Below are 19,425 nucleotides of genomic sequence, written 5' to 3'. Positions count from 1 at the left end.
TAGCTGCTAGTTCACAACTCACAGTTGCATTTTCTGAGGGGAACTATCAACCTTACCAGCAGTTAAAAGAAACTTCAAAGAACAATTTGGTGAGCATTTTTTACTAGTTCATTATCAAATTATATAAACGGTAAAGACAATCCAAGGATAATGTAACATCAACGTAATTGATCCTTTGCTAAAACTGATTTATGTTAGGGTGTACTGTCATTGTTCATACAAGTTAGGTTGTTGCAGATTGCACTTAGAAATTATGTTCAAATCAATTATCGCCAATATAATGAAAAAACTAGAGTAAAGTAAATGTAGGTTGATGCTGTCCTTTATAGTTTATTGCTCTCACAGAAAGAACAAATCAACTTGAGGCAGAACGTGACTGGAGCTCTCGTCTCATTTCTGGACAGAACACTCCCTTCTAATTAGCCCAGATGTGGATATTAATATAACAGCACAGATGAAAACAGGTCTAGACTGGAAATGGAGCAGTTAGAAAGGAGAGGGTCCTGATTTAAGAATGGTCACACTAAGTGGGCCACCTTCGCCCCTCCTGTAACAGGGGAACAAGACCCGTTTCTATTTGAAAATACCCTCCGGCCCTCTTTAATTGCTCTCACCTCTAGAGATTTGAGTCCCATGAAGATCTTAAGATACCTTTGATGAGACACAATGTTAGAGAAATGCAGAATACAATTGTAGAGTTGACTGATAAGACACAAACTAGCTGTAAAGCCTGTGTAAATGTGAGTTTTGAACAACAAGGTACAGAATAAACATTATGAAACTGAATGTTCTTGTACACAAAGGTAGTGTCTGTTTGTTAAAAGATATCCTCCATCCAGGTCCTGGTACTCTACGAAAACTGGGGCAGAGGTCTTATATAGGCCAGAGTCAGAAGACACTTGTAGATTGAAGTGTGTTGATAGCTATGTCTGAAGGGACATGCCCTACATAAAAAGCTTTCTCTCTAATAAATGTAATTGACAGACACCAAAGACATACACTTTCAGCTACTGTAGTGTCTTCTACACAGATGGAGCATGTGTTTAGTTCATCAGTAAGCCAGATGGGTTGTCTGTGACTGGAGCAGGGATGACTAGACTTGTAGATGCGTCATATTGTTCTATGATAATAACAGGATGTTTCTGAAAGTAAGAACTACATACATGGGAAACACAATTCCATGCAAGAACAAAATGATTGTCTTGTGCATGTTCATAGTCCTAGTACATTGATTTTCCAACAAATACTGATCATTCAGTTACAAACACCCACACACAAGGAAGTTTAAGAATTAAGCCTCCTGATTGTTGAATACAGAAATGTCCAACGGCAGGAATCTGGCACAGTGAAAAGCACCACAGCGGCATGGTTTCCTCTGGAGCGTGGTTGTGCAGCTGGCCTCTGTGCCAGGGGCAGTCTGCACCAGCATTTTCTCCACAGCTGTCTTGTTGCCAAAGCATCCTGAGTAGTCAAATGTCAGTTCCTCATGAATGGTAATGTCCCTTCCAGCAAATAGGGCTAGACTGGGCACCGGGGAGTGCACTCGGACAGGCACCATGACCAGGTTAGGCTGGCAGGAGTGGTTTAGAAAACGGCCTACATTTCCCACCATGGCTGGGTCCACAAACGTCTCACTGACAGTTCCTTGTCCTGCATACTCCCTCACAGTAATAATGTAATTGTTGTCCCCAGGGCTTTGAGCTAGCTGTCTGTGTCTGGCCTCAACATAGTCTATCACCTCTCCTGCGTATTCACATACAAAGGTCCCACATGGAATCGTTTCCAGGGCTTTCAACCCCCAGCCCCTGTCCTCTGTGAGGAAGACCCCCAGTCTAATCCCCAGGCCTCTTTGAACCACCCGATTATGGCAGGCCTCACCACAGCCACACAGAGCATTGCATTCAAACACAGGTGTGCAGTAACCAGTGTCTGGGCTCTCATGGTGGGACAGTCGACCATGGCTGTCATATGTTGGCCCATATCTCTGAAGGCAAGAGCAGCTGTCTATCAGGCAGGAGTGAGATTGGCAGGAGCATCCAGGAAGAAGACACTCACTCGGCTCTATGATACATCCTGGCCCTTTAATATTCTCTGGAGAATACTGAAACAAAGGACAAACATTCAGAAATAAGATTAACATTTTAACAGCATCAAATCAGCATGACACAATAAAAATGCAGTAAAGCATCTTGGAATGTTTCCCTCTTCTTATAGTTTGCAGCCTCGTGATCATGTGCTGCCATCAGGTGGCAGTTAGCAGTTCAGACATGCACCCAACTTTGGCTCTTTATATCCCACCCGTTTAATTTAAGACATTAGGGTTGGTTCTATTGCTAAAACAAAACGTCACACAAAGAACATTGCTGTTAGGACCAACAGCTATTAAGAACGGAGTAAAAAAATTTTTTGTCACGACAACCAGCTGGTGTTCCAGAAATTTAGGACACTATTTTACCTGAAATGTCGGATATTCCCCTTTGGTAACGTTTTCTTCTGTGATAACTGGAATATTTTCAAGACCTTGGCAGATATCCCAATAATTGAGTCCCTGTAAACTCATATCAAACAACAAAGCATATTAGCCTCATTGCTCTCGTTTAAAATACTAAACACGAAGTACTTCCTGATTGGCAATCCTTCACAATAAAAGTATCACATGTTAAAAAACGTGGACATGAATTATTGTCACATTAGCAGAAATTCACTAGGCAGCAATTAGGCCTTCATCATAAACCAGAAAAAAACGAAGATTCACATTCTGAAAATCTTGAGAGATTTATTTGGTGGAAAATATACATTTCATTCCAAGCGAATTTATACAGTTTTTGCAGTAGGTGGCGGTATGATACTAATGTTGGAGTTCTCTAATCCTTGACCTTCTGGATCAAAGCCATGAATGCAATTTAAAGAGTGTGTATGTATGTGTGTGTGTGTCTGTCTGTCTGTACAAATACAACATGCTAGTAGTGATGTATTGGTCTCCACAGCATAACCTGACACAACAGAGTTTCCTTTTTGTCATAATAAATCCAAAAGCACACAGTTTTGCCAGGGAAAAACGTAAAATGACATGCAAATGTACACAACCATATGATATTTTGTGAAATCCAGTCTAGATTAATTTGGAGTAGTTTTAAACACTCATGGCAGTCTATTCAATCTATGTCAATCTATGTCCAATCTTTCTGAAAATCATCCCTGAGGAATTCACTTCAGCAATCAATTATGAAAGGAATGAGGATGATGTTTGGAATGTAGAAGATTTGGTGAAGTTCCTTCAAGTAGAAGTTGAAAATCATTTAAGAAAATACACTTTTCTAATCACGTTTCGTAACTGAAGGTTGAGTTTACTTGTTTAAAAAATGTACAAGACTTTTCTTTTTTTTGCAACACTGTAATCTATATAGTAGTAAAAATAATTTAATTTACTCTCTGGCAAGTTCTTTTTAAATAGCCTTCTTGGGCTCAACTTTGCCTAAATGTTATTTCCATGTTGTTGTGATGTATAATTGATGTCCAAAGGTTGATTCCCTAGGGGCTAAGTGAAGCAGATGGGAGAAGGTCACATTGTCAGCTGGTATTTTAGAAAAAAAACGTGTCCAATCCTCCATTATCGTCTTCCGACCTTGTCAAATAAAGTTATGTTGTTTGGCATTCCGCTAAATGTGAATCTACAAGAAAAATGCGGCCTCTTTAAATTTGGAGACTCATACTTTAGTAAAAATAGATTTAATGTGGAAAACAAGAAAACAAGTACAATCTCAAGTGGCTGCACTTTGAGTAAACCATCCCTTGGCTGATATGATTTGACAATCTGTGTTCCTCTTTTAATGTTTGACAATAGGATGAAGTTCATCTTCCCACCAACCTCTTCTTTCCTGATGAGACAAAGGACAAACATGTGTGTTCTTAATGTGTGTTCTTGTCAAAGATTTGGGATTTAATGAGAACATACAGTAACACAAAATAACTGAACTTTGAGCATGGTGTTAATCAGTTGAAGAGCCAATGAATCAAAGGCAAGGAAAGTGCAATTGAAAATGCTCAAAGGAAACGTTATGAACAACACTCCAGCATTTCTTCCGCTCCTCTGCTAACGGACTCTACTTGTGAGGATACAGCGACTGTCTTGTTTGACTTTGGAGAACAAAAATGATTCTCTTAGTCTCTTTTTTCTTTTTGCGTGGGTGGGCTTAAATGCTGTGACTTGTCCTGTATTAAGTCCAAGGGCTTTTCAAAGAGCATGTGAAACAAGTGTGACATGGTTGCCAGGACAAAAATACAAGAAGTTGTCACAAAAGCAAGACAAAGACATGTTTTAGAAAAAAAACTTGTCACAAGACTGTCAAGAGCTACAGAAATACAACGTTCACAAACTTATCCCACCCTCTCTGCTGAAGTGAGAGCCATGCTTGAATGACTTCAGCTTGTTTGTACGCCCTAAAGCAGGCTTCCCATGAGACTGGCAGGGTGACTTCCTCTGCTGCTAGGCAACTGCAGTGGCAGCATGATTTACTCACATGACAAGATTTTACGAAGCAATTAAAAGGAATCAGGTTAGTTCATCCGACCCCCTAGGGAAGCAATGCTTTTAACTCACCATGTAAGACTGAGAGCATAAACCTCACTTTTTCTCACATTGGGTGTGAAGCTAATGATTATATTTATCAGATTGGCCATACACTTAAATCCCATAGTGGGGGAGAGAACACTAAAAAGAAATGCCTTGTCATCTTGGCCAAAGAGTCATGGTAATTTTGCTTTGGCCTGCAGGTCTGAGCACGTCTGGGAGACTCTGATGACACTGCTGTGACCACAGCCTAAAGCTACAGGGACTTGCCATCTAATAGCTCAGCAGTCTTAGTGTGTAGAGTTAGTGTGCTAGTTAGCACTGACCGATGTATGGATACAGCAGATCAAGCAGAGCCGATATCCAATATGAACTGCATTGTCTTCAACACATCTGTTGAGGGAAATATAATGGTTATGAGCTAATATTATCACCAGGAAGTAAGAGGTATGGAAATGGATTGTAGTTTAAAATGTCAGAATTATTTCTTGTTTTTTATATTTTCAGAGTGCAGTACAACAGACGTACTGTACCCTTTTGTGCCAAACTAAATAGGAATCACTCCCTCACTCTTATTGGCCTCATTCAATCAATAAGTTGCATGCAGCCATGCCAGGCATCACTCTAAACTCCCTTAAGAGGCTCCGCTCTGTTGATCCAATTGATTCTTTTTGTCTACTTCCACTTAACCTGGTATAAGTCAAAACCTCTGTTTTTGATGGGGCAATTTCCTGAACAAAGCAACATTTGTTGAGTTATTTTGAGACCAAATATGCTTTTGCCTCATTTTTAGGGGTTTGATGTGCAAAAGTCTATTGACAATGTTAAATATATTCAATGTGAGATTTACAGTAGACTTGCTTTGTGGGAGAGTCAAAGTTGAGATAAAATAATATCATAAGCACAGTAAAATCATCATATCATTCAGGAGCATAATGACAATAAAATGTTTTCAGGTCTTTTTTTAGGAAGTAAAAGATGGTTTTCCCAGATATAAATATATTTTAATCTAAAGATTCGGTCATTTGTAGCAGTTTAAGTTAAACTTGCTGACGAAGGAACATATCATAAAGCATTTATGGTTATAAATGCTTTATAACAGCTACTATGCAGACCAAAACAAGGGAATGATGATGAGTCATGCCCATATCTACAATCACAATGGCTCCATATTTCTCAGGGCTTGTCAACTGAAATCAGAAACCACACAGGCATGAAATGGCCTGTCTGTGAGAAGTCAATTTAAACCAATCACAGATGAGAAATATTGCAGACAATGTTCTCACTCAGTGTTATCTTACTTACACATGTACACTTGTGCATCGCAAAAACAATGTACAAACACTGTGTTAAGGAGGAGACTACCCCAATTTTTTTTTTCGTAAAATGTGCTTACACCGACGTATATTGAGTGATGTCACCAGTTTTACTGGTAAACGTGACACTGTTTGAAGACTTAAATGTTTTTCATTACACAGGGCCTGTCACTTTCACCTCAAATGGAACTTGAGTAAGATTCATTAAGTGCCAGCCTATATTTATTGGTTGATATTATGGTATATATTTAACTTTGTATGGCAAATAGAGAAAAAATAAGGGCTATATCTCCACAGTGGATGTGAATGAGAAATTGAGCTGTCTTTCAAGATTCCATCGTCTAAGTATGATGGGAAATGATGGTGAGTGTGGAAAATCTATGAAATTATTATCATGACAACTTTTTTAATGTATGAGATTAATATATGTTTCATGAAAACAATAAAGTTAGTCACATATTGTTGAATCTCCATAATATTTTGCAGAGGCTGGAAGAACATTTATACAGTAAGTCATGGGTGATTTCCTCTCTTCCTCTCTTCCAGCTCCTGACTCACTTATTCTATTGAAGAATATTTAGTCAAATTTTAAGTTAATCTCTCCCTTTAAAAGAAGAGACTCTCAGTCTTAGGTGATCCAACCTAATGGACAGAGTCAGGTACTGGCACAAGGCTTCCCCATTCACGCTGAGCAGAAAGATGACATTTTGTATTAATTTCTTTTAGCTAGTGCTGTGTGCCGTAGACCTGTTGGAAGTGGGCTGAGGTTTCTCCTATGGGAGGAGGTGGAGACAGAAGGTCACCCTGGTTCTGGGCTCCTGGAAGCCCCACACACAGAGCAGGAGAGAGAGGACAGCCTGCTGCAGAGACACAGCCGTCAGGCACAAGGCAAGGATAATGGAACCTGCCTTTGGGATGGAAAGTGAATATGACAAACATCCAGATACATTCACATACACCACTGCCAACAGACATTTGCAAGTTGATGCAATGATTTCTTTATCTTGTTTTAATTAATAATCTTCCATGCTATAATAGCACAAGATTAAATGTAATTATTGTACAGTAAGTCGCATTTGCAATGTACTGGGATTCTGTCATATGATTTGTTATCCACGCATCCTGGATGAATGCCTGCTTATCCACACTTTATACCCCCCATGGTAAGTGTTTTTTCCTCCACTAACGTTTGCCCAAACTCCTCTTTTGTATGCCAGACCCTAGCCTTTATGCCTACCCTAACAAAAAAGAATCACTCTAACCTTGACCATAGCCCTTAACACAATCAAAACCTCAACTATAACCTTAAAATATTTATCAGTATTTATATTAGAAGACAGTACTACTGTTCAATGAAATGTTGAATCACAATAAAAAATTTACACAGGAAGTCTACATTGACAAGTTTCTATGGTTTTATAGAGGCTTCACTGCAAAGGCAGAATACCGTCTTCCCCGTCATCTCTCCACACCTTTGAAAAGGTACAAGGTGTTTTTGTGGTTCTGTGCCTATGGGGAGATGACCTTGTCAGTGGTATTTCAGGCTCTGCGCCCAGGGGCTTTTTCAGACCGCTGCCAGTTTCTGCAGGTGGGAGCAACGCAGAGTTGTCATGGAAACAGTGGTTGGGACATGGCGCTGTTTCCCAAACACATTAAAAAAAGCCTCTTTTGATAAGCATCCAACAAAATTAAAAGTTCCGTCCTGTCCCCAAAGCAGCAACAGATACAATAAAGTGAATGATCTGCCATGAAGGATGGTGTGATGGGGATGTGCAATATCAGCATACAATGTTTTGTAAACTTGGTCCTATCTTACCCTGTATGCCCATAACTTCAACACACAGGACACGTCTCCCAAAAGGATTGGTGACATTCAATTCCATTTTCTAAGATCCTCCCATGACATCTCACAATGCAGGGCACAGCCATGTAGGGAAGATCCACTCGCGGTCCAGATGCATAATGTAGGAAGGTTTAACATTGATACTGTGGTTTGTTGCTGCAGTCAGCTACAACAGTGCTATTTTTTCAGCTTGCTCCCAGTGGTGAGTGGTACAACAATACAAAACATTGCTTCCAGGTAACTGTCTGCTACCTTCCACAGCAAACAAGTACAATGACAGCTATCTGACAGCAGAATGAATGACTCCATTGTTGTCTTTATTTTGAAGTAGATGAGCTTCACTGAACCAGAGGGGAAAGACAATGATCGTACATGAATTGAATACGTTGTCAGGGGAACCTACTGATATAGTCGCATTTTGCCAGACAGTCAACATCAAACACAGTTAAAGCAATCAGCAACCAGTGAAACAGCTTTTTATTGAAGATCCATGATTCTTTTTGGAAATGATGTCACATGAAAAGAAATCTAGATTTAAACCGAAGTTCCTTCTTTCCATTCCTTTATCATATTGATGGAAAAAGCTCATGGGAAAACATATTACAAAGATCAATCCAACTACAACTAAGTCTCACAGAAGAAGTGGGGAGAATATAGAACAGCATCTGGCTCATTACAGCAGAGCTGCCGACAGTCAGATAATACAGCAATCTGTGCTGGATAATGGGGTCCATTATCCATAATCACTCCCTTCTTTGATCTACACACCATCTCCTTCTCATCTGCTCCCTACACCCATATCATAACAAGGCCTGGAGAAAGGGGGGCATTGGCATGCATGCTTTTATTAACATGGGTACATTGTATTTACCCAAAAGAGGAACTGAGAACTTTGTTGTAATCTAATTCCTTTTTCAGAATGTTGTGTACTGATCTTATTTCTACTTTGCTGTATGCATACAATAATGGCTTCATGTAAATCATACTATTTCTTGCACAGTTGTCAAAATAAAACCCAAATCATCTTTATACACATTTAAGTAGGGTTTAAAGTTGTCTGAAACAGTTTGATGACTGTTTTGAGAGTTTGTATGTTTTCTTCAGGGTTATTAAAGTACAGTCCTTATTTCATTCATATTTAGTCTTTACATGTACTGTTAGTGTCCAAAAGTGTATTGTGCAAATGTGCAAATAATAACACGACTTCTGAGGATCATAGTGTAAAAAATAGGAGAAGAAATGTAGTTTATTTGAGCTTGGTTCAATATACCAATATGTGTGTAAATCACAACAAAACCAGTGATAGATCCTAGCAAACTAAAAAAGAATTAGTAGATAATTGAAAAAGCCTTAAGTCTACTAACTACTTAATAAACATTCATATTTCTATTGCTGGTTTACAGTTTTCAATCTGCAAACTAAGTTCTAAATCAACTGTTTGTTATGATCAGAAAGTAGGTTTAGTTTAAATCATAGTTGATACAACATTACAGAACAATTGCTAACTTAATTCAATAGACAATATATCAAGTCTAAACTTACTGTCAGCTTATATTCAAGTCATTAGACAATTTTGTTTATATATTTCAGTGCACAACAGTTAACAGTGAAACTGTTATTTTTTTTTAAAGAAAATTGCATGTATAAAGAATACTGCCATTGATACAAATCAAAATTGATCTGATTTCAGTGAATCCATGACAATATCCATGCTGTGCTATCAAATGGTTACTAAAAAATAAAGCACAGTGACCGCTAAGTCCTGGGAGCTAAGCAAAGCTGCCATACTGAGTGTCAGAAAAGGGGGCAAGAAAAAAAGGCAGTACACTTCTAAGAAGTCTGAAATATCAATCTGTCCTTAGCCTCCAATGCCAGAAAATGCCCTTGATCTGACTGTCACACAAAGAAGCCCAAGGTGTATGTTTGTGCTTCTCAAAGAAAGCCTCTGCATTCATCATTGGTAGCATCTCTCACCACATGTAGTAGCTCCGTGTGGTGTCAACCTGGCTGGGTTTGGTCTCTGAGGAGCCATCTTTGTCCTTCTCACTGTCCGCCTCCCACAGGTTGATGAGGGGAGGATACAGCTCATTTAATGGGATGGAGGAGGTTTTCTGCATGTACTTTTTCAGAGAGTGATGGTAGTTTTTCCTTTTCCACCTCTTGGCAAGGTATATGGTCATAGAGGCCAGGCTGATGATTGCAAACATTGTTCCCATTACAGCTGCTAGAGCAGTATTGGTCCCTTGATCAGATATCTCCACAGCAAAGGTAGCATGCTTTGTTGTGACATTAACACATGACTTCTGAGTTTGCTGGTGAATGTTAGAGACTGTGAGACAGACCTCATACTCAGTTGAAGGTTGTAAATATGTGACATTATACTCATGAACATCTACTGGCACCCTGGCTGTGTATGTGATGTGGGGATTGTCTATAATCATTGTGGCAGATGACCACTTGATATTAGAGGTCATGACATTGGAATTGACCTTCCAGGAGACCAGGATGGAGTGGGACTCTGTTTGTTTAACATATATCTTCATAAGCTGGGTACTATCCAAGAGAGTCCCATTCACTCTAATGGCAATGACCCTGGTATCTGCGCCCTCTTTGTTCTGTGCCACACATGTGTACGTACCAGAGTCCTCTACTTGGATGTGAGAGATCCGTAGCGTCCCCTCCCTACTGAGGCTGTACTTATCAGACAGGGTATCCATCATCACTTTGTTTCCCATTGGAGTTACCCAGTAGATTTCAGGCTCTGGTTGGGACATGGCTCTGCAGTCCAGGTCCACCGTCATGCCGATGTCCAGGTTGAGGTGGTTGGGGAAGGTGTCATGGGAGATCATGGGTAGACACTGGTCAGAGGAGTCCTGCTGTAGAACCTCCTTCACATGTCGACCTCTGATCTCAGCTGGCATAGCACAGAACATGCTCAGGGGCTCCATGAAGCGGATGCTGGTCTTGTTGGAGCTCATCCATTTGATGACACAGTCACAGCGCAGGGGATTGCTGTGGATACTGACCTCCCGCAAGTTGGGCAGAGAGTCCACTGTAGCCTGGTATAGGGAATTTAGGGCATTGTTGTTCAGCATGAGGCTCTCCAAGGCTGGGACATCACGGAAGGCATAGTGGTGGACATAGGAGAACTTGGGGTTGTTGGTAGCCTCCAGCTTGGTGAGCTCAGGCAGATTGTCAAGGGCATAACGGTCAATAGACACTAGCTCCACCATGTTATTAATACCCAATTCTTTCAGTCTCAACATGTTTTTGAAGTCTCCCTCTTGGATTTTGATGACAGGATTTTTGTTCAAGTCCAAGAACTTCAGGTTTGGCAGTTTTTGAAGGGCTTTCTGAGGAATTCTGACCAGCTTATTGTCATAGAAAGATAGACTTTCAAGATTATCAAGTCCCACAAAGGCATTCCCAGGTACATCTGTTAAATCCATTCCAGCTAATACTAAGCTCCTCAAGTTGACTAAAGGCTTGAAGTTAAAGTCCAGGACACCAATCACAGGGTTTTCCCCAATCATGAGAATCTCTAGGTTGGGTGTGGACTCAAACCAACGGCTGTCAATGGCCTTCAGCTTGTTGGAGTTAAGGTGGAGCCTAAGCAGGTTGTGTAGCCCGGAAAAAGCATTGGGGAAAATTATGTTGATCTGATTATGGTTAATGTAGAGCTCCTGCAGGTTGCTGAGGTCCTGCAAGCAGTAGTCAGGCATCTCAGTGATCTGGTTCTCCTCCAGGTGCAAGGTGGTGAGCTGGGACATGTTGCTCAGGCCCACGTCACGGATGCTGCTGAAGTTGTTCTGGGAGAGATCCAGCTCAGTCAGGTTGAAGAGCTGCTCCAACTCCTCGCTGGTCCTTGCAATGTAGTTACTCTGCAGCAGGAGGACCTGTGTGTCACTGGAGAGGTTGTCAGGGATGCGTGTGAGACGAAGGTCGTTGCAGTCCACGGTCGTGGCCTCTCTGTAGGTGGACTGAGGGGTGAACCAGGGTCGGATCTCACACACACAGAGCTGGGGACACTCATTACTCTGGACAGAGGACGGTCCAACGGTTGCCAGGATCAGGAAAGCAAACAACTGGCCTAGAAGACAGTATTTGAAGCTCTCTCCAGCCATTCTGTTTGCTTTTGGTCACCTGCCCCTACCCACAAAAGGTGGGATAGAACAAGGGAATGATGAATTTGAAGGAAGTTGTGATATTATCACTATTCAGTGATTTAGTTGATTCGCGGTTTTATTCCTCTTAAATGATTGAGATAAGTATGGCCTAGATCCTTCTGATAACGGATGTATTGTTTCAGAATGTCTAAATGTTCTGTGATCCTTGCAGCCTCTGTAGATCTCGAGATAACAAAGGGAATCTGAAAAAGAAACACACTGTAATTATTATACAAATCTGCATGTGAACAATCTTAATAAAACTGTAAAACTCTGGATCATGAGCTGAATGCCCCTTAGAGATTCTGAGACATCAGCGTCCTAAATCTGCTCATTATAATGCACATACAATAGAAAAATCAACTTTCATTAAGAGCTTTCATCTACACAACAGGCACAGTAGGACCAGATCATTAGTGCCATGAAGATAGTTAAATATACTGAGATATTTTAGAATGCTGTATCCCAAGCATGAAAAAACTAACTGCATTCTGAATTTAACAGCAATGTTATGAAAACATATATGTAGTGTAGTAGATCTATTATATGTTAAATAATCAGATTTATGAAAAATTGAGCCATTGATGTTCCCTTGGTGCTGTATGTATTTCATAACAATGTCAATAATCAAGTGAAATTTCATCTATTCGACTATGTATCATGTGTATCAGGGAGAGGGCTTTATGAAGTTCCTTTTTTTTATTGTTTCAAGGACAGGACCTGACTGCACCATTCCCCTTCCTGGTCTGACTGTCTAGATTGGAGAGGATTCTCATGAGGGGTTACTTGGGCATCTGCTACCCCATATGCTATTAGTACAAACACTGGATGGAGTCATTTTTGCTTCTCCTCATGAATGCAGCATTTTCTCCACAAAGTAAAGGACATGGTATTTTACCTACAATGCAGTAAACATCGGCAAAATCATGAACAATGTCTGAGCTACACATCTTATTATCACAATTCAGTACATTTTCTATATTATAGTTTTTAGAGAGAGACCTGGGTACTGCATTGCAAGGGTGTCTCAACCAAAATGCATTGTGAACAACATTTGCTTAAGACGATAGTACTTAAGAAGCTTTAAAAAGAGTGAGCGGACTACGTAATTTGACTACAAACTGCCTGGCAACAGAGCATAAGTTCAAACTCGTCCTTTGCAAGGGATTTCTTCTGGGATAGGATGAAGCAGAGGTGAATCAGGGGTAATGCAGCATTGTCTCCCGAAAAAAAGCAGTTAGTTTGGTTCAAATTGATTTTGCCTGTCAGGATTTAGTGTACGAAGATGCTCAGGTAGAGATATACCTGAGGAAATATAATGGTTTCAAAATGTGTGTATGTCCTAATCACTGTGCTTTTAAATAAGAGCAATCTCTTTACATGTTTTTACAGGAAAAGAAGACAAATATTCCAATTAATAAAATACATTTCCATTTCATATTTACTTTCATGTTGTAGCAAGCCTAAATGTAGACATAGACTAAACGTATTGTTTATGAACTAATCCTGCACTTATCACTGGATTCAACTGCATTTACTAAATACAACAGAATACCTGATTTAAAATGGCATCCCCACCCACATTACACAGAAGAAACCAGCCCATTCAGCAAAGTTGAGGAGTCTTGAGGTTTGTTAACCGTATCTACAGAAGAATACTTTACAAAGGTCCAAATTAAAATGACAGATTTACTGGAATTTCACCATGCACCTCAAAATAAAAGTGGAGCAATCAAACTATAGCTCTAGTTGTAGGATTATATTGTGATGATATTGCTGGGATACAAACTAGCAGCAACTGTTGGAATGCTGATTGTTGAGGATTTGCTGACAACGACATCAGGTCTTTCAGATGCACGAAGGATGAAAATCCTTTTTCCATTACGTGTTTACTTTTCAAATCCTGCATTAACGTCAATAATCTTTCCAGAGTTGAAATCCAATCACAAATTTCGGAATTAAATACAAATAAACAAAATACAATTTGTCCTTGGGGATAAGCAAAGGAGTTCCTTAAGTATGTCAGCAAAACAATGAATGTCAGTTGGTTAATAAAAGCAGTGTACCATGAGTGTCCCCTGGTGGAGAGCTTTTACTGTCTATTTTTATTCCTACAGTACAAACATGATTAGGTAGACTTATGTCCAGGCTATACATGCAGAGACAGGGATAGAAGGGTTTCCTGTACAGTCAAAGCAATTGTATCTGTGGTAGAAAAGAGCTTGTCTAATCTTCAAGTAATTGCCAGTTGATGAAACAGAGAAGCCACATAACGCTCTTCACAAACAAGGTCGACAGGTACCTCTCATTAAAAAATTCAAGAGGGCTAATATAATCTCAAAAACTCACAGTTGATTCCAGATGCATAGTCCCAATATAATCTATAATTTAAACAACTTTAAGGCAAACAACCATGCGTGAGATTAATTCACCACTTCATCTTCAGCAACATAAACACCAACGAGTGGTTTTCTCCAGAGGACTGATGACTGCTCATTGGTCACCTCTTCAGAATTCAGCATCGAAGTGAGGGAGTTGGAGCTCCTTAGATGAACAGCCAATATGTCCAATTCAATGACCCAGACAAAAGACCCATGTGCAACTCTTTCTAGTAAACACCCCCCTCCCTCTCCATCCCGCTGCCCAGCCCCAGCCCATTATGGGGTTCAGTCCTCACGGTGCTTAACGGTGCGCTAAAGCATTGTCACCCAACTCTGCCTTGTGGAGACACACGCACCCTATTAGCAGGCCTTTGTCAATGTGTTCGCACAGATCAGAGTTATGTGTGTTTTTATGAATGTTTGATCTTTCCGTTTTGAGAGACAGCGTTATCAATTTGACAACTGAAAAAAGAGTGAAGTAATAATAGGCACTGTCACACTGCATTGAAAACTTTTTTCTCTCTTGACTTCAGTTAGCCAGTAACGAGACCTACCCGCAGTGAGCATGGTAAGCTATTAACTCTCTTACTCAGCTGTTATACAGGCAACAGCTGCAACAAGAAAGACCTTCAGCTAATCACAATTGTCATTCAACCCCCCCAAACTCCGTTGTCTTTAAAGTTCTTGTGGCGAGCTTATTGTGTAGACTAATGCCCCAAATATCCGTCGCCTGCTCAACTTCTGTCGGGTATTATGAGCGAATCGAGACATCTGCCCACACGCTTTCACATTGATATGCAAATCACATTTTAGCAAGGATGCTCACACCACGCTTTACCTCGGCAGTGGTGCCGCAGTAGACGGATCAAAGTTTGTTACCATGAACTGATATTTGACGCATTGTTAATTGCCTTTCGCGTAGGCTACTGTGCATGTAAAAATAGTAAAAGCATGGAAATGTTTTATTCACGTATCAACGCTATTAACGTAATCAATATTTGGCAACGGGTTTTCATATTTAAATTAATTTGACCAATTATGCATGTATAAGTCCGACTTGGCATCCTTGTCTTTGCAGAAATAGGCCTATGCAGTTTTGAGACAGGAATTGGAAGAATACTCGGTAATTGTAGACCTACCTCATACAACTTAAAAGTATCAAAAGGCCTATAATTATGACTTCAAAAATCAGATTGTACACTATTTTCCCTTTAAAACATGAGATAAAGCCAAATTTCTAGGCTATAGTTGGTACTACAAGGAGTTATTTGGATATCCATCCAGCGGTTTTCAGTTATCAATCAAATAATTAAGGAGCCTAAATTAAAATGAACTGATTCAGTATCTTAAACAACATTTCGAAAATGACTCAAATAAAGTATAGGTATGTTCTCACCTCGTCGGCATGCAAGGATGATGGCAGACGCAGTTCCTTTTTAACACCAGAAAGGGTTCGAATGAAAACCCATCTCTATGATCAGTGAATAACCACACAAAAATAAACGAATTAATTTTTGTCGCGTAAAAGGAAAGATAGTATCATACATTTAATCCATACGATTCTAACAGTCTTTTATGTACTTGTCGTTCCTATATCCACTATGCTGCGATCTCCCATGTAGCCTTTGTGAAGAGCATGGTGCGATTCATAGACATCCACACAGCACCTGCAGCCTACGCCGATACTTCTCGTTCTCCAGGAAAGAAATGATAACACCTGGTGCTGTCCAGACTAGTCAGCTGATTCCTGAAAACGCTATTGGTTGATAGCTGGTGCCTGTCATTTTCACCCAAGCAGAGCACCATCTGTTCTAGGCTTGTTGTGGTGCGAACAAAGGCAGGCGCAAAGGCTGCGCAGTGGGACAACGCGGGGCGTGGAGAAAGACGCTAAGGGGGGCACCTAAAATGTTCTTATGACAAAGTCCCCCCCCCCCCACATCAATTCTCGACGTAGTTCTAGAGGACAATTTTTCACTTTGTTCTTCAGTTGATAAGTTTTTCCAAATTGAAGTTGTCCAGTAGGCCTACATACGCTATTAAGATTTTGACCTGTGCTTCATTTATTATCTGAAGCAGTCATGTATCAGACCATTCACTTCTTCCCTATTGTTATTAAATGCCTATATTGAAGACATTTTTAAACCTGTCTAAAATACCGACCAACTCTCCCACATTTTCCCACCCATTATATCACTCTAGTAAAATAAATCATTAAAACATAATGCCAAATTTGTGAGGTGTCATTAGTGGTATACTTTACTCAGAGAAACAGGTCCCCATAATATGATGATCCATTTTACAAGGGTTGTGTTTAAACAAACAAAATATGAACCCACTTATACCTGTACAGAGGCTGTGGTTCCACAACACAGCTCTATTGCCATGCCTAAAAGTGCATGGCAACCACACAACAGACAAATAAGATGCGAAAGGTAAAATGGAGGTCCTCCTTTAATAATTGCTTCCATTTTACTGTAAGTGCCCTTCGAAGCAAGGTACTTCTAAAGCATCTAAACAGCTGAAAAATACGAACTCAAAATCCTGTATTTTCTATGTGACCAGATGTAAAGTGGCATGTGCTCTCTCTCTCTCTCTCTCTCTCTCTCTCTCTCTCTCTCTCTCTCTCTCTCTCTCTCTCTCTCTCAATGAGTATATGCGATTCAAGTCTTTGAAGCACCTCAGTCTCAATGCACTGATAACCATCCTTCTGAAACCTTTTACGTAAATATAAAGAGACCTTGTTAGACAGATGACAGATCAAAGGAATCAGTTGTTACCCGAAGATGGACACATTTATTTGAGATAGAAACCAGCATCTGTTTCAGAAAGCAGAACCAACACACTTCATAGTGTATGCTTTCTAAAATGTTCTGTAAGTATGATCAGTTTCACAACGTCAATATTTAACTTTTTCACAAAGGTAGCAGAAGTTCTGTATATGACTGAACACACCCCAATAGTAAGGTGAAGCAAGACCAGGATGGGTAGGAAACAGGTGGAGAGAATATCTGTTATCTTCTCTGCTAGAATGGGCCTCCGCCCCGCCTTGTTCAGGCAGGGATGAAAACAGATTGCCTGCCTACCTGGTTGTCTCCTGCCAAACAGAGGATTCTAGAAATTGGCTGTGGGGAGCTGAATCCATACTTTCAGATCTATCAAATAACCCAGATAGATATTTCACTCCAGAAATCTTGACAATGACAAGTAGTTTGATCAATTTCCCTCCATACATTGTCTTGGTACATTTTACTTAATGGGCCGGTAGTAGGCTACTGGGCATGATTCACATAAGGGAAATTCCATTCAAAAAGTGTTTATCTGGCTGTGGGATATCACATGACACACACACAGTCGCTGTGGTGGTGATATACTCTAGCTAGCGTGCCCTGCTTTACAACTATTTTGTATTCACAGTATCGAGTGTTGCTATTGATTCCACCTATTAAGTTGTGCAGTAAACACTGTGGTTTATCAGGCCTTGTCATCTGCAGCTTGGATACAACCCTCTGAATACTAAACTTCAGATCACACAACCAGCTTCAAAGAAGGCTGAAGGGAGCACTATCAACACAGTTGTGCTGGGTGTCTCAGTGTCCCCTTGATCTCTTACAAAGGGAAGGACTCTGAAGTAAACCAAAAGCTATCCTTTGCAGCTGCTGGCTGCAATTGAATGACTCCTAGATTTGATAAAAACTTCACAGAGAAAGGAGAAAACAAAACAGCTCTGCATAAAAAATGTGTGTGGAACGTACAGGTAGTAGCAATGACAACTCTGTTGTCCAGTACAAGATGAGGGCAGGATTAAACATTATGAAGTGATAAAGGAGATGAAATCTTATAGGTCTGGCTCTGTACTCATATCCAGGTCAATGTGGCAAGTGGAAGGGCAAGGCTATGACTGGGGTGACTCGAGTGGCCTGTGAGGTCCGATCCAGGCCAGAGTAACACATCATTTGGCTGTGAGGCCTCCGGGAGGTCAGGCTGTTTGGATGTTTCTGCTGGTAGGATGCAAGAACAGAAGGAGACAATCACTGGGGCCTCAGCCTACCTTATCTCCAGGACCAGGAATCAACTTTTCCCCCCTCTGATTTGGTTACTTGCTGGCTGCCGACAGCTCTGCTAGATTTTATACTGTAGGGTTTTTCTTTCAGCAGGATTTCGATCAAAAATGAGAGTCGGACATGTGAAGATCTTTTTCAAAATCAAGATGAATTGATGCTTTATTTCAGCAATGCTCAGTTGGTACAGGAAGACACAACAAGCATAATAATTCAAAGGTTACAACACATTATTTAGTCTAAATGAGGAAAATCCCTCGCCCTTCATGATACTGTTTCTCAATGATTTCCCATACTTTCTCCCGGGTCAGTCACCTTCCAATGAGGCTGCCATGTGTACTCACTTAATATCTGTCTACGGTCAGCTCAGCCTGCTCTCTCCATTCCCTCTTTTGCTCCCATGGAGGACATAGATTCTCAGAACAGGAAAAAAATCTTGGCCTTCAGTCCTAAGGGTTTCAGCTGCTAGCCCTTGGCAATCCCCCTCATATCTGTTGCCTAAGATACTGTTTACTCCTTTATTCATAACAATTACTCCTAAGAAGCGAAAACATATAACAGCCCTCAAGATAATGGTGCGTACTTAAAGACCTTCTTTCTTATCAATACTACCCTACACTATCACATTTTCAATCAAATCAATTGTTGGCCATCACAATACTCTGTGTACTCTATGAGGAGACTCGTACAGTCCCCTATAAACAAGTTAAACCCCCCCCTCCCCCCTACAAACACTGAACGACCTCCAGCTGCCTGAAAGCTCACTTTGTTGGTTGCATTGCACCTCATGAATGATCCCCAGGGTCTATATTTATCATATTTTCTCTCATGAATTATCATTCATATGCCAACTGTTGAGTCTTCTATGTAGCTCACATGGCTGTCTTTAAACATTTTGTTAGTGTCTCTCTCTCTCTCTTTCTCTCTCTCTCTCTCTTTCTCCTTCTTTTAAGTATACAATACAGAAGAATTAACCACATAAGGATTTGAGCCTGATGTGTATTCAGAATATGTTTCCAGTGGCAGAGTGAGTGCACATCATAGTTTTACTGCTGCTGACTTATTTAATCTCATGACAGTGGTCCATCAGA

General features: G+C 40.4%; 2 protein-coding genes across 2 annotated transcripts; both read right to left on the bottom strand.

Annotated features, from left to right (window-relative positions):
• Positions 1–95: 95 nt before the first annotated feature.
• setmar (SET domain and mariner transposase fusion gene) lies at positions 96–2,618 on the bottom strand. Its single transcript, XM_047025297.1, has 2 exons — positions 2,456–2,618; positions 96–2,101 (listed from the first exon to the last, which is right to left on the bottom strand). The coding sequence occupies exons 1-2, from the start codon at positions 2,558–2,560 to the stop codon at positions 1,292–1,294; spliced, it is 915 nt and encodes a 304-aa protein (XP_046881253.1). The 5' UTR covers positions 2,561–2,618; the 3' UTR covers positions 96–1,291.
• Positions 2,619–8,949: 6,331 nt separating this feature from the next.
• lrrn1 (leucine rich repeat neuronal 1) lies at positions 8,950–16,096 on the bottom strand. Its single transcript, XM_047026586.1, has 2 exons — positions 15,673–16,096; positions 8,950–12,098 (listed from the first exon to the last, which is right to left on the bottom strand). The coding sequence occupies exon 2, from the start codon at positions 11,851–11,853 to the stop codon at positions 9,700–9,702; it is 2,154 nt and encodes a 717-aa protein (XP_046882542.1). The 5' UTR covers positions 11,854–12,098; positions 15,673–16,096; the 3' UTR covers positions 8,950–9,699.
• Positions 16,097–19,425: the final 3,329 nt, after the last annotated feature.

This window comes from Hypomesus transpacificus, chromosome 9 (assembly GCF_021917145.1).
Source record: "Hypomesus transpacificus isolate Combined female chromosome 9, fHypTra1, whole genome shotgun sequence".
In the NCBI taxonomy this organism is placed as follows: Eukaryota; Metazoa; Chordata; class Actinopteri; order Osmeriformes; family Osmeridae; genus Hypomesus; species Hypomesus transpacificus.
Note: the sequence above shows the minus strand (reverse complement) of the source record. Positions and strands in the feature narration are given on the sequence as shown.